Consider the following 16,073-nt stretch of genomic DNA (forward strand, 5'->3'; position numbering starts at 1 on the left):
CCAACTGGGGCACCTGGTGGCTCAGTTGGTTAAGAGTCCAAATCTAGACCTCTGGTCACGATCTCATAATTGGTGAGAACGAGCCCCAAGTCTGGCTCTGCACTGACAATGCAAAGCCTCCTTGGGTTTCCCGCTCTCTCCCTCTGCCCCTCCCCTGCTCGCACAAATGCGAGCTAGCTCTCTCAAAAACAAAATAAATAAATAAACATTAAAAAACAAATAAATCTTGGGGGCACCTGGGTGGCTCAGTCGGTTAAATGTCCGACCTCGGCTCAGGTCATGATCTCACGGTTCGTGGGTTCGAGCCCCGTGTCAGGCTCTGTGCCTACAGCTCAGAGCCTGAAGCCTGCTTCGGTTTCTGTGTCTCCCTCTCTCTACCCCTCTCCTGCTCGCATTCTGTCTCTCTCAAAAATAAACAAACATTAAAACAGAACAAAACAAACAAAACACGCTGACCAGAGCACTTTAACTTCCCGGAATATTCATCAAATAAAATGGATACAAAATGGTAACTACTATTTCAATATAACTTTTTTAATTTTTTAAAAATATTTATCCATTTTTGAGAGACAGAAAGAGACAGAGTGTGAGCAGGGGAGGGGCAGAGAGAGACAGAGGCGCAGAATCCGAAGCAGGCTCCAGGCTCTGAGCTGTCAGCACAGAGGCCAACATGGGGCCAGAATACTCGAACCTTGAGATCATGACCTGAGCCGAAGTTGGATGCTTAAGGGCCAGAGCCACCCAGGTGACCCGTAACTTTACTGTTTTCATAAAACTATAAATTGGTTAAAGTAAGACAAAAGAGTACAAAAGAGGAAGGAACAAAAATCACCTGAAATCAAGCCCCTTGGAGGCTACCACTGTACCTTTTAGAGGACCATTCAGAAAGTCCACGTATTTAGCAAGCAAACAGAAATACCCCTAATGGGAGCTCCCTCTCCAGTTTGACCTCATTTGGGAATGAAAAGAAAGGCCCTACACGGTGGCAGTTAAGAACACAGAATCTGGATTCAAACCGGTCAGAATCTGAATGCTAACTGGTGAACTCGGGCCACTTACTTAACCTAACCCTCACAGCCCTCATCAGTAAAATGGGAATAACAGCATCTTTGTTAAGATTCTTTGGAGGACTAAAAGGGAATGGAAGTAAAATACTTAGCTTCCTGCAAGGACATCCTGAGCACTCAATGGACTAGATACGTTACTACTTTTTAAAAAAAGATCCACTTAAACACTTCTCTGTGCCAAGTGTAGACATTCTGTGTTGACATAGATTTACACCAACATTAACACCTTCATAGCATTCCAGCTCACGGCACGATAACCTGCTTACGTAGCGTCCTGATGGGCTACTTAGGTTTGGGGTTTTGGTGTTTGGTTTTTTTTTTTTTTTGTAATATGGTTAATTCCATCAATTTAAAGATGCCTCTTTTTACACATTTTAACATGTCTGAAATGCATCATGTTTCATAATTTAACTGCAAAAACTTATTTTCCAGGTGGTACGTATATTAATTGAAGTAAATATCCTATGTCTACATTTACAAAAACTTGTTTTGAGAATTTTCTTAGAATAAATTTTTAAAAGTAGAATTGCTGGGTCGTTTCATGTTCTGATACGTGTCACCAAGACACCATTCAGAAAAATTGTATTGTTGGGGCACCCGGGTGGCTCAGTCGGTTGAGAGTCCAACTTCAGCTCAGGTCATGATCTCATGCCTCATGAGTTCAAGCCCTACATCGGGCTTGCTGCTGTCAGCTCAGAGCCTGGAGCCTGCTTCCCATTCTGTGTCTCCCTCTCTCTCTCTCTCTGCCCCTCCCGTGCTTGTGCTCTGGCCCTGTCTCTCTGTCTTTCTCAAAAGAAATAAACATTATAAAAAATTTTTTTAAGAAAAACTGCATTATTGGTACAAACCTCCGCTGGCAGAAGGTGACAGAGCCCGTTTCTCCACATGCTGGCCAACACAAGGTGGGGTCAATTTTTATCATCTTTGCTAATCTGACAGGCAAAATGACCTCATTTTCTCCACTTCTTTCACTATTGAAGTCAATTTACTTTAGACAGGATGTCCAATAAGTCACTCAGTAGAAGAGTGCCACAAGCCAGCTGTCCAGGCCTGGCAGGTGAGCAAAGCAGGTCTGCTGATGCCTCACATTTCTGGGCTACTCACACCTGACAGTTAAAAGGAGCAGTAACGTGCTGTCGGAGGGAGCATCGCAGCCAGACCTGAGACCAAGCCCCAGCTTTGTAACTTACTGCACTGTGTGAACCTGAGCAAGTTACTTCACTTGTGAGCCTGTTTCTGCAGGTGTAAGATGAGGCTAACGAGGGCCAACCTTTTAGTACCCAAACTAGAAATAATGTACGACTTTGGGGCATAGTAAATGCTCCATAAATGGTAGCTATTCAAACCGAAAGACCCCGAAGGAACACTGTATTTCCTTACTCATTTCTTCCTCTAAACAGGGATGACTGGTCTTCAGCCAGGCCCCCAGAAGGAGCCCTGTATGGGAACCGAAATCTCATTCTTAGCACCTACGTGGAAACAGTCCATTCAGATCACGGGGGGGAAAAATGCGTACAGTCAAAGGCAAACAAATCATTTGTTCTAAGAGAATTCAAATCATCCTCATACATAAAAATTAAATGCAAAATTCTGGTTTTAGTCAACAAGATCAGTAAGAATTCTTATCAACAGGCAGAGAAATGCTTCCACCAAGCAGACTGATACTAGGAATCTGAAACAGTTCCTTATTAAGTACTTTAAATCCCATCCTGTGTTTAATCATTCAAATACCTGAAATGAGACTCCTGTACCCAAATTCAGGAGTACTAGCGGCTGTGAAAACTATTACCAATTCAACCCCAGTTCAGATTCCTGACTTCTCAGGAACAGGCTCAGTGGGCATTCTTCTCTCAGCTACACGGATTTATTCCAAATGTCCCCAGCAGAAATTCCATTATTTTTCCCCCAGCATCTCTCAACGCCATCCACCCCGACCTTCGTTCCTAGCCTCTGACACCTATGCAGGCACTTGCCTCCCAGGCGGCTAACTGCAACCTTCCAGGCTGGGGCTCCAGGCTTCCCTCCTATCACAGAACACTTCCCTCATCAGCTAAAAGCCTTTAAAGGCTTAAAGATCAAATTCTTACTCTTTTTTTCTTATCTTGCTCCAATTCTACCTTCTTTTCTACTATGGCACAGTCTTCAACCCCATTCTAGCATTCCCATCTCAAACACAAGCACCCACTCCCCCTCACCATCTCACGAGGTCGGGTTTAAGTCACACACCCTCCACCCATCATTCTCAGACTTCAGCTCTTACCAATCTCTGCCCTTCCTACATCATTACTCTAGCAGTCACAGTGTGTGACACAACTCGGCATTCCATTAAATAAATACCAGTTCCTTACTGGGACTCCTGGATGGTTCAGTCAGTGGAGTCTGACTCTTGATTTCAGCTCAGGTCATGATCTCACAGAGTGTGAGTTCGAGCCCCACATCGGGCTCTGTGCTGACAGCTCAGAGCTTGGAGCCTGCTTCAGATTCTGTGTCTGCCCCCCCCCCCCCCATGCTCTGTCTCTCTCAAAACTAAAGAAGCATTTAAAAAAATTAAAAAACAAAAAAACCCAGTTCCTTACTAAGTACTTACTAAGAGTTGTGATCTTGGATCATTTAACCTCTGTGGACCACTTCCTCATCTAAAAAATAAAATCTAAATTAAGACCTTTTAAAAGGTCCTCACCTGTTCTAAAAATCCTCTAATTTTGTATACTGCCATATCCTGTTTCACATATTAATTTCACTTCTCATATTTGATTTCAGAGGTCCTGAAGGGAGAAAGTATAACCTGTATTTCTTCCCCAACTTTCAAAGCAACTTATCCCAGGGTGTGGCTAAAGAAGATGCTCAGTAAATGTGACATTAAAACGGTCATCTGCACCAAGATAGAATGCTTCAAAGAGCCGAGTGTGAAGCCAAGACCTATTTCTTTCTTTCTTTAAGATTTTTATTTTTAAGTAATCTCTACACTCAGTGCTGGGCTTGAACTCACATCCCAGAGATCAAGAGTCATGTGCACTGAGCCAGCCAGGCACCCCTCAAGACCAATTTCTAAAGCAGTCTTGAAAACTGATAAAGGTAGTTAGTGCCAAATGAGTAGAAGACACCTAGACGACCCACTGCTGGTTCTTTTCTAGAATCAAAGGTCTGTCTTGACAGCAAAGAAAAGCCACCAACTCTAGAAAGGAATGAGCACAGGTTTGAGAGCTCAAAATGGTCTCTTAATTCGTACGCAGCATTGCCTGAAGCACAGGCACATAAGCCCCTAAATGACAGATCTACCTCGGAGGTAAGCTCAGATGTGTTATGCGCTATGGGGGAGAGGATTCAGGGGCCTTGTCTGGTGGAGAACCCCTGGGACTATCTGAAGCCTGCACTACAACGGCAGGGAAATTTAGGTTCATTTCAGCCACGCAAGGCTGAAAATTGCAACAGACCAATTCCTTCCATTTCTATGCCCCAGTGCCCTTCTTCTCCTCCCCTCCAAAAAAAAAAAAAAAAAAAAAAAAAAAAAAAAAACCCACACACACACACACACACAGACAAGGGACAGTAACAAAGGAGATATATTGAAGCATTCAGTTCTATTTTAGGTTTCCAGTGAAATGTTTTCATTTTTGTCTCTTTTCTCAGAGCAGCACGAGTCAACATGTAGAAAGAAAGTAAAGAAGTGGTCTGCTGGAGGATGGGGTACACCTTAACCAAAGTTAACCAGGTGCTCCAAGACAGTGAGAGGATGTAATCTTTCTGAACTCTACTCGGAGGAAAAGGGCTAAGCCCTTTTCTAGGGCATTATCTTCAAATAAAATGTATTCGATGCCCATATGTACACACACCCTCCCTTAGCAAAAGAGGGCAAATATAGCCCTATTTCAATCATGTCAAACTGGTCAATGCTATTCCAGCCACTTATACACATGCTTTGGCTCACAACTAACATCCTTAAGAGCTATCAAATCAAATCAAAGCCACTCAAATGAAACCAGTTACTCCCTGAATAATCAAATGGAGAAAACACTGCTTTTTAAAATAACAGTTCTTAAGACAAAGCAATGTCCCTCCTCTTCACTCAGCTGTTCCACAGAATCATGAGACAAAGGGCAACTACTGTATTAGCACTTTTTTTTTTCTTTTTGGAGTAAAGCCACAAGATTACTAACAAACAGCTAACGGTCACCATTCAAGGGTAATAATGACATTATGACTTCATGTGCCAGTTATCTACCAAATTGGAAAGAAGCAAATATATGTATTTTTCTCTTCCCAAAGAAAATCTGAAAGTAAATGTGAGCACTGTGACTCACTTTCTCTCCCAACAGAACAATTTCTGGGGGAATGTTAAACAGTACCCTCTTCTCTAATTATAGGATGGGAGAGAAGGGTTTCACACTTGTTCATGAACTTACCAACTGAAGCTGGAGAACTTACAAGATCCTCATGGTCTAGGTCTAGGATAAACTTCAGTGTTAACACTCAGGGAAAAGCTCTTGCCTAAAAACTCTTAAAAATAGACCTCAAATCCTTAGTTTTGTTGCTTTAGTGCTAAATATGTAACAGGGTAAACGTAGAGGAAAATAGGAACTACCAGGCTTCTAGGTTTAAGTTTCTTGGGTAAGCTTAATGGAGAAATCTAAGTTTGTATTGGGGGGGGGGGCAGGGAAGGCCCCACAGGGTTTCGTACAAGCAACAGATACGGGTAGTTGAACAGCCAACTGTTTAAATTCCACTATAGTTAATGTTCACTGTTATACTGGTTTCAGGAGTACAATATTCGAGTAGCCAATCTTCTGATGATACCACATGCTGGTTATCTGTTGAAAACAGTAATCACCTATGAACACATCAAATTACTCCTCTGTACACCAATGAAAGAGTAACTTAATAGTTCAAGTTATGTCTCGTCCCTTGCTCTGACTTCTAGTTAAGAAAACAGAACACATATATTACCCTAAAACCTATAGCTGGTTCTGTCTGCTGACAGTTCAGTGCTGACTTGGACAATACCCTGAGAAAGCTGGGCATCACAAAAAACAGTTCTGAAAAGAACACACTTTCCTTCTCTTTCAAGGGCTCTTCAATATTGCCTTCTATGAAATACAACCCAACATCAAGAAACTACTGAGCAGGTAACTTCAGAGTTGAACTCTATGCCTCCGGCAAAGAGAGCAAAATAGTAGCTACCCACAGGTCTGAAGGACTCAAAAGAAAAACAAAAACCAAAAAAACCCGTCCTTTTGTAGGGGCTATTTCTACATTTCCATTTTGTTCCTCTTTGTAAAATTCTCATAATTTTCATTCAGGGGTAGTAAACAAATGGGTGGCAAACCCCCAACCATCAGACTAGGCTCAGAGGAAAAAAATGTCGAAAGTTGAGACGCAGTGAACATGCAAACACTCAACTTCAGGTTCTCCTCATGCAGAGCTGACACATTATTCGATAACACTCACCCTTGTAAAAATAAATTACATACCCAAAAGGGCAAGCTGCTGCCGTCAATTGGGTAAACAACATAATTACCATGTGCCAGGTGGAAAGTGAATCCTCGTGTAAGTAGTTTGGGCTCAGAATGAGCTGCAAACTGTAAAGAAGCTGATTTTTAAACTGTCAGCAGGTTTCTTTTGTGCAATTAGAGTTTAATACAGGGTAATTGCTCAAGTTTCTTTTGAGAAAATCGCCCTGTGACTTGTACAACAACGCAACAAACTTCAGGATTTAGAACTCCACTAGTTTTCTCACAAAGAATAAAAATACACTGAGGTTCTTTAATGAGTTTTGGCATATACTTCTAACCGCCTCTCAAAACTAGAGGAAATTAATTTCTAACCAACTAGCATCATGTTCCAGAATGCAAAACCTTGACTGTGTAAGACAAGACTGAGTGCTTTTACATAAATACTTCAAGTCTTTAAAAAAAAAAAATCCCCTAATGCTTAATAAAACTGCAAAATGTATCAGTCTACTCCATACTTCCTTGTCACAATCACGCTGCTCTGACTTTACGTGCAAACGACAAGCAAACAGAGATACTGGAGGCATTCACACAAAGGCAGTTAAAGACCATACATCACACCAACCGTCTTAAGTCATATTTAATATTCCACTCAGCATCTATCTCAGCTATCCAGAGCGCCCGATGGTAAATGGTCAAAGCGGGCACTGAGAAAGGAGGAGCTCGGCTTCTTTGTGTGTTATCAGGGTAAACGAAGGTAGGGGAGTACGAGGGGAGGCCATCTCGGCATCTGCGTGGCATCACACTTACCTTGAGGATGTCCCCCCTTTTGAAGCTCAGCTCGTCGTCAGCAGTAGCTTTGAAGTCATATTTGGCGATGGCTTCCATTCTGGGCGCCGCTCAGTGCTCAGCAGCCTGAAGCCGGGGGAAGGGAGTCTTCCCTGCTGAAGCCACCCAGCGCCCTGGGCTCGGCCTCGCCGCTCTCTCGGGACCGGCTCGTGCACTCCGGGACACACAATGCCGCCCTGAATCACAAGAGGGATGGTTGAGAGAAGTGGCCAGCACCGAAGGCGGCCCCGCCCTGCCAATCTGCCTGCCGCCCCAGCCCCCACGCCCCCTGGCTCGGCCCGCCTCCCTCCCTCGCAGGCAGGAGCCCCGATCGCCTCCTTCCTCTTCGCAGGCTCGGCCCCCAGGCGACTGACAGGCCCGCCGGCCAATGGCGGCAGGCGCTCGAGCTATTCCCGCACACACTTCCTCTTCCTTCCCGCTGGGTGTGCGCGGTGTTCAGGAGGAGCCGGCTGAAGACCCTCTCGGTCTCCGCCTCTCCTCCCTCGCCCCTTGCGCTCTCTGCTCCTCCGGCCCGAAATGCAGTCCACCCAAAGAAAGGCCTCGCCCTGCGGACGGCACCCAGCCTTTCCCGGTTACACAGGCCTATCTCCTTCCTTTCTCCCTGCCGACCTTTCTGGTCTTCTGAAAATGTTCGGTCCCCTATCCAGTCAAAAGCAAGCAATTGTGGCTTTGGTCTTCAGCTGCTTTATTTAACTGTTCTCGGAAACTAACCTCGGTCTGCTCCTAGGAAAGCAGGTCAAAGTGAACCTAGGAACTACTTTTTAAAATTCAATTTGCTGTTCTGAGCAAGGCAGCTCTCCCTCTATCGCTTCCAGACTGATCGGCAAGCTCAGTTAACCAGAAATAGAGGAGATCCAGCGTCAGAGCCTTTTGTTGAAGACCTGCTCTTGCCTAAGGCTCCTTCTCCCCTGAAGACCCCCAAGACTTTGGACTCCCAAGAGCCCTTGAAATAGAGGTCCAAAGTTCAGCAATTCCAGAAGAAGCTTCTGCATCACTTCTCACTACCGTAAGGAGCAAAGCTTAAATCCTAACTACACTTGAAAGGAATCCCCTTTTCCGAATCTGAGCTGCCAGATGTCTTATGGGGGGGGGGGAAGAAAGTGCAGGGAGATGGTGCCAGGAAGTCTAACAAATCTCTCAGTCAACCTGGGAACAGCTGCTTCTCTCAGCACCAAAGGAATACTAAGATGAACCAAGTTGCATTTTTGCAGGTAAAGATTCTGTAATAACCCTTAGGTAGTGTACTAGGTGATGGTGAACTGTGGGCAGTACAATCACTGTTGTAAAAAAAAAAAGTCTCCAGGCACCAATACGGCCACAACCTAGACCTTTGCGTAACTAAAGGAAAATAAAGCCCCATTTCTGTCTTCAGTTACTGTTGTCATACAGGCTAAATAAAAGCAGAAAACAACACGGGACATCGGCAGAATGGGGACAGATTATTTATAGTGACACCGTTCTCGGATAATTACCACCTAGCAGAGAGCTCATCTGAGGGGCATGGGTGATTATCATCCTTTGTTCTAAAGTTAACAATTGGGGCATTAATCAGGCATAGCTGCAAAAGGACTAAGCAGTAAATCAGCTGGGAATATTAAGATTAGAAGAAAATGAGCATTACCAAAGAGGACAGAAATCACCCAGTAATAAAAAGTCCTTTAGTCAAATTCTGAAAGCCAAACATTCTACTGCAGGTAAACTAATCAACCAAACCAATGTTTATTCTATCAGGCCATGATATCCCATGTGGGGCTGGCTCTAAGAGAGGAAAGTAAAGAGAGAGCTCTAGCAAATAAAAAAAAAAAAAAAAAAAAAATACATTTAGTATCAGTATTTATTTATTTAAAATTTTCTTAGGTAATCTCGACACCCAACATGGGGCTTGAACTCATGACCCCACGATCAAGAGTCACATGATCTACTAACTGAGCCAGCCAGGGCTCAAAGTATTTATTTTTGTGTGTCCTTAAACCCCCTTTATTTATTCTCTCTGTAGTTGCTTTTTTTAATCAAACTAACCCAGGTATATAATTTTGAAAGTCACAGATTTTTGAAAGGCTTATTAAAAAAAAAAGGGCAGTTCCCCACCCCAACACCTACAAGCAATCACCCTCAATTCTGTTTTTAGCTTTCTTTTTGCACCTACAGTATTTCTAAATAATATGCTTCTGTTGTTTTTAAATTTATTCCAGCCATGACCTATTGCTTGCAAGATGTTCACCCCCGACAGTTTCCCCTTGCCCCATCCCAGTAATACCACATATTCCGGTTTAAGCAGTTTCACACTGCAAAATATTCTTCACTGCTGATTTAAATATATTACAACCAACCTTCCTTTCTAGTATAATCCTTTACTTTTTCCCGGCATTAACAACTGCTTTTCCTTCTTTGACTACCAAATGTGTACCCATTTTTATTTTTTTGCAAAGCCTTCAAAATCTCTGTTATGTGCCTGTCAATGTTTTCTACTGAGCATTTATTTTAATTGGTCTCCAGGGCTGACTGTTGGAACCATGTATCATTGATGGGAAACCTAAGAATAACTGAGCAGATCTAACAAAAATAAGGAGCTGCATTTTTGAAAAAGAAATCAGAAAAATCGGACAGAAACTCAAAGCATTGTCATTGTCAAGGCGCTATGTTGCAACAGGGCGCAAACTTCTATTTCATTCGGGATTTCAGACAACTGCAGTGTAACCAACCGAACAGCAGCAGCATAAAAACCAAGACAGTTTTCAACACTGGTTTTCCTGTTACCTAACTCATCTACCACAGGTTTCCTAGAGAAAGCATAAACAGACTAACACTCTTGAAAATCATATTTCAAGTAACTACTGCTTTGTGAGATACAGTTTGAGACAAATGAAAACCAGGCACAATCAATACTTCTGTGGCTGTGCCAAATAAAAATTAGCAGCTCATGGAGAAGACCTGGAGGGGTCAGCTTATCAGGCCAGCCACAGAAAAGAGCACTCAGGCTATTCAACGGGGTGTGTTTCATTAAAAACAAAACTATCTTATACACAACACTAATGACTAAAAGGAAGAAAGCTGAAAGTGGACACAATGTATAATGATTTCAACAGAGAAGATGGGTGGAGAGTACACTGAACCCTAATGAGAATACTTAAAACTGTTTCAGCATACACCCTTCCTTCAGTCCATCACACAAAGCAAATTCTAAAGCAAGTGCAACTTGAATCGTTCATTTCAAGCAATGTGCACTGAATCCTAAAATGCAGTCTCCTAAAGGTATCTGTAGGATTTGTTCTCCTTCCATTTAACTCTTCTTCCCCAAATTTACAGAAAATAAAAATACACAACACTCACTGGGCAAGATCACTTAGTGTTGAGGCCCCAAGGTCTCTAAAAGCAGGTTGATCTGGGTTGAACTAATGACCTTGGTGCTTACCGGCTATAATTTTGGGCAAGCCCCCCCCCGCCTTTTTTTTTTGCTGGGGGGTAAGCCTTTTAAACAAGCCCCATTTCTCATTTGTAAAATGGGGATAGTATCACCTACTTCATAAGATTCATTCACCATTAAATTAGGTAATATAGATAATATACGTGAAGTGCTTTGGACAGGGCCCGACATTAAGTCATTCAAAATAAGTTAAAATGTTGGGGCGCCTGGGTGGCTCAGTCGGTTAAGCGTCCGACTTCGGCTCAGGTCACGATCTCGCCGTATGTGAGTTCAAGCCCCGCGTCGGGCTCTGTGCTGACCGCTCAGAGCCTGGAGCCTGTTTCAGATTCTGTGTCTCCCTCGCTCTCTGACCCTCCCCCGTTCGTGCTCTGTCTCTCTCTGTCTCAAAAATAAATAAATGTTAAAAAAAAAAAAAAAAATTAAAAAAAAAAAATAAGTTAAAATGTGATTCTACTTAAAACAGAGAAGATGTTCAACTTCACTAGTTAGAAACTGCAAATTACAACAATGAGATTTCTTTCACCTACTAGTTGCCCAATTTTTTAAAGGTTTATAATATTTAGCTTCTGCAATTCTCTGGTTGAACAGACTCCCAGGCTCTTTATTCAATGTTCATCCCCTTAACAATTTGAGCTGCTACTATATGCCTGACAATGTGCTTGGTATTGGATTGTAATAATAAAACCATCACAGAGCACAGGAGCAGGGAATTAATCAGTTCAATCTTTTTGGAAAGTAATTTTATAGTATCTACTGACAATTTAAAAATACACACCCTTGAACAAGCAATTCCATTTCCTACATTTATCTTCGCTGAAACAGTGACAAACACCATGTGCAAAATACATATATACCTGATCAATATCCATGAGAATGTCTATGAAATATATTTCTATATAAATACTAAAAGATATTATCAAGTTAAAAACAAAAATGAAGAAAGATTCGTTTACCCCATTTCTGTAAAGCAAAACATTATTTATCAGCATGTGCTAAAGAAAAAAAAAAAATCAAAGGGTTAACAATGGTTATCTCCGGGAGCAAGGTCACAAAATATTTTCATTTTCTGTACCATATACCTCAGTTATATTTTCATCACTACTTTTATAGTTAGAAAAAACCCAACACCGGGATGCCTGGATTCCTGAGTTCGAGCCCTGCATGGAGCTCTCTGCTGTCTGCACAGAGCCCACTTCGGATCCTCTGTCCCCCTCTCTTTCTGCCCCTCCCCCGTTTGCACGTCCAGGCGTGCTCTCCCCCCCAACCAAATAAAATAAACATTAAAAAAAAGAAAGAAGGAAAAAACAAACACCAAAATCTTACTGGTGTTCTGGAGTCAAACCTGGATTCAACTGTCGCTTTACCACTTGACTAGATGGGGAACACTAGAGAAATAACTTATAGTCTCTAATTCCTAGTTTCCCTAAGCTGGAAAATGGGGCTAACAGCATCTACCTTTTAAGGGCATTTTGATGATTAAAAGAAATAGCCCATGTGGCACCTGGCTGGTTCTGTCAGTAGAGCTTAGAGAGTGCTACTCTTTTATCTCAGGGTTGTGAGTTTGAGCCCCACATTGGGTGTAAAAAATACTTAAAAAAAAAAAAATTAAAAATCTTAAAAAAATGGGGCACCAGGGTGGCTCAGTCGGTTGAGTGCCCGACTTCAGCTCAGCTCATGATCTCACAGTTCCTGGGTTTGAGCCCCACGTTGGGCTCTGTGCTGACAGCTCAGGGCCTGGAGCGTGCTTTGGATTCTGTGTCTCCGTCTCTCTGTGCTACTCCCCTACTCACACTCTGTCGCTCTCTCAAAAATAAAGATTAAAAAATTAAAAAAAAATATATTAAAAAAATAAAAGAAATTTTAAAAAATCTTAAAAAGAGAGAGATACCATGTGTAAAGGCCTTCACAGAGTCTCCGGCGCAAAGTGCTAAGAAGCGTTAACTGGCTAGTATCACCAGGCCACTATATTCTTACATCGTCCATCTTCCATCTGCGTACAAACTTAGCAGAGCATTCTCGTAGGTAAATTAACAGCCCTATTAAGTACAAAGTTTAAAATTAAATTGCTCCACATCACAGTCCTAACAATGCTCACATACTTACGCATATAAAGACTAATCACATCTCTCATCAGTTACTCTGTTTGGCTTTTAAATATTTACTCTGTATATACAGAAGGTGTGATTTTAAATGGACTAATTGAAAGCCGCATTCCACTCCATCCTCATTATTTTACAGCTGCATTCTGCAGCAACAGTCTTGGTCCTTGGGCCCGTAGCATCAAAACCTCCCTATTCAGAGACTGATTCACTGTGGGGTGCCTTCTGGAGTTCTGCAAAAGGTAGGCGCCTTAGGCCCAGAGCCTGATTTAAAGTAAGACTCACGGTAATTCTCATGCACGCTAAATTCGAAGCATCACTGTTGTACCAGAAGGCGGGCGCCTTAACCAGATTTTCAACTTTGCATTCCACACAATGCACTACAAGGTCTTTGCATAAAATGAAAATAATGCGTGTTCACTCGGCTCAAACGCCAACTTTGACAAATAAAACCAAGGACTCCCAACAGCCATTCAGTAGTGCTGGAAAGTTCTTCTGAGTTAAGCAAGTAACTAATTAATTTCTCTCAGCAGAGCGCGGTGAGTCTCTACTCCATATTAATTTCTCCAAAATCTATTACTCTTCTGGTCTAGGTAACAATCAGAACTGCTGCAGCCCAACAGGCAACATAACAGGATTTTTCTCAGAAAAATCGCTAAGTACCATCAACTAGCGGTATTTAAAACCTAGCAATCCCTCAGATCTGAATACGCTTGCTAACGAAGTGAACTCCCTCAAGCATTTAAATGCTTGCTCTTAGTATCAGAAAAAGCCGATTATAAGAATTAACTTCGCTTTTTACCTTGGGAATTCAGAAAATTTTGAACAAGGGAAGGAGCAATGGAACACAGGTTATTCCTCTCTGTCAAAAAAAAAAAAACAAAACAAAACAACAAACAACCCCTCAACAACAATAACAAAGATGAGTAGTTAAAAGAACCCTGGTAAAGAATTCATACTATCACAATGGCCAGGTTTTAATTCATCGGTGGTCTAAATAAATTCCATTCCCTTAAATATTTCACGTTATCTTAATTCTATTGTAATATATAGGTCTATGACTAGTTTTTGTTTTTCAACATTAACCACTTCCCACTAAAAGCCAAAAAGAAGTCAGATGATGAGTGGGCCCCTGGGTGGCTCAGTCGGTTAAGCCTCCGACTTCAGCTCAGGTCATGATCTCGTGGTTCACGAGTTCGAGCCCCCAAGTAGGGCTTCTGTGCTGACAGCTCAGAGTCTGGAGCCTTCTTCCGCTTCTGTGTCTCCCTCTCTCTCTGCCCCATCCCTGCTCTCTGTCTCACAAAAGTAAATAAATGTTAAAGAAAAAAAAAAAAAAGTCATACAAGCCCCAAATTGACCCAATCTTCCTTACTAACATGGGAAACCTAGAAAGAAAAAAGAAAGCAGTCGCACAGTACAATGTTAAAATGAAAACAACTAAAACACAAATAACACAAGCCAGCTACACTTGTGACCTACTGGTGGTATTGATTACTTACGGATGAATTCAATCCTTTGAGCCTCCCCGTTCCCAGGGGGAGAACTTAAAAGTCTAGGCAAGGTTCTCTGGCAACTCTTCTGGCTGACTGAAGGAACCCATAAAGGAGGAAAGAGGGTATCTTCCCCAGAGAGAAAACGGACTCTTTAAATGAGGGAGAATACGAATTGCACCAAAGGTCAGAAACCTCGAAAAATTATGCCCAAGAGGGGGACAAAAAGGAGGAAGGGGAAGTAGATTAGAAAGAAAAAAAAAAAAAAAAAAAACGGGGGCAGGGAGGAAGCAAATGACTTGCATTACACGAGTAAGCATTTAGTGTACTCAGTGAAATGGAGAAAGGAAAGACAACTACTGGAGAAGTGCAAAGCGAAAAAGTGAGACAGGAAAGCCAAAGAGACTATGCTAACTTCTTTCATGTGTCTTTTAGACTCGTTTCCGAGGCAACAGAGCCAAAAGATAGACCCCGAGTGCCCTTCGGCTCCTCTGCAAATCGCACTTTCATAATAACTCCCTAAACAAGCTAGAACTCCTACGGCTTATGTTTAAAAGAGCAAATGAAAAGTACCAGTGCTTTTCTAGCCTCTCGCATTGAAATCATTCCTCGGAACATTTCAACCAACTGCTGCTTGTTGTTCTTTACAAGAATTTTTCAGAGGATAGTTTCAAAAATTAAAAAAAAAAAAAAAAAAAAAAAAAGCGACAGACGTAAAGGCATCTCAACCGGCTCCAGGAGCAAAAGGTTCTCACTCATGGTATTCATAGGGTTGGTGGGGTCCCTCCCCAAATTCGGCCTAAAGACACCAGGAGATGGTGACGTGGTGGCCGTGCAGGTCGAAGGAGCATCAATCACCACATATGCAGCCGCTGCGAATCCCCCGCCTCCCGGGCCAAGTCAGACTGACTCACAGAATGAGTACCCAGGGCTCCCGGGCTTCTCCCGGGCCCCTTCTGCGCAAACCCTCTCGAAGAAAGCGTAGAACTTAATTCGGAGCCCCCGGCCCCCTGCCCCAGGGTCCGGGGCTGTGAGCCGAGCGAAGGGCCGGGGGAGGACGGTGCCCCAGGAAGGAAGCGCTCCAAAAGGGGAAACGCGGTGCCCGGAGCCCCGGGGACTCCGTCCCCCGCCACAGGCCTCCCCACTCCGAACCCGAGCCCCGGCAGCCCTCGGTAGGCTCCGGCCCGGTCCCCGCGGGCCAACTACCGCTGCGGAGCGGGGGGGAAAGAGGCACCGGAGCAGCACCGCCGCCGCCGGCCGCACTCACCGTGGCGCAGCTGCTCCGCTCCGCGCCCGGCCGTCCCCTCCGCAGCGGTGCGAGCGGCCACCGACCCCGCTGCTGCTCCCCTAGGGCAGCGCCTGTGCCCGTCGCCGTCACCGCTACAATCTTCGTCGACACCGCCGTCGCCGCCGCCGCCCGCTCGCCGAAGCAGCACAGCCGCCTGGCTTCCGCTCCTCGTCGGGGTCCCGCGAGAACTTCTCCGCGCGGCCCCGCCCCGCCCCGCCCCCGCGAGACTTCCCCCGGCGGAAAAGCGCAGAGCGCAAGCGCTCCTCCTCCGCCCGGGTCGCGCAGGTAGCCACCATCTAGCAGCCTAGGCGCCTGCGCCAGACCGCCCCGCAGCAGGTGGCACCGCCGTGGCTCCGCCTCCGGGTCGCTGTAACCCTTTCGGTTCCGAGACGGGTAAATTACAGCCCAG

The 16,073-nt window shown here is 43.9% G+C and overlaps 1 protein-coding gene across 1 annotated transcript in view; it reads right to left on the bottom strand.

Moving 5' to 3' along the window:
* GRB2 (growth factor receptor bound protein 2) overlaps positions 1 to 15,853 on the bottom strand; it is a 74,856-nt gene extending 59,003 nt beyond the window's left edge. Inside the window, exons 1-2 of the mRNA XM_060645416.3 lie at positions 15,644 to 15,853; positions 7,325 to 7,539 (exon numbers count right to left, since the gene is read on the bottom strand). Of these exons, the coding sequence (XP_060501399.1) occupies positions 7,325 to 7,402 (78 nt within the window). The 5' untranslated portion in view covers positions 7,403 to 7,539; positions 15,644 to 15,853. The remainder of the gene's footprint in view (positions 1 to 7,324; positions 7,540 to 15,643) is intronic.
* Between the last annotated feature and the right edge of the window lie 220 nt (positions 15,854 to 16,073).

The sequence above is a fragment of the Panthera onca genome, chromosome E1 (genome assembly GCF_046562875.1).
Source record: "Panthera onca isolate mPanOnc1 chromosome E1, mPanOnc1 haplotype 2, whole genome shotgun sequence".
NCBI lineage: Eukaryota > Metazoa > Chordata > Mammalia > Carnivora > Felidae > Panthera > Panthera onca.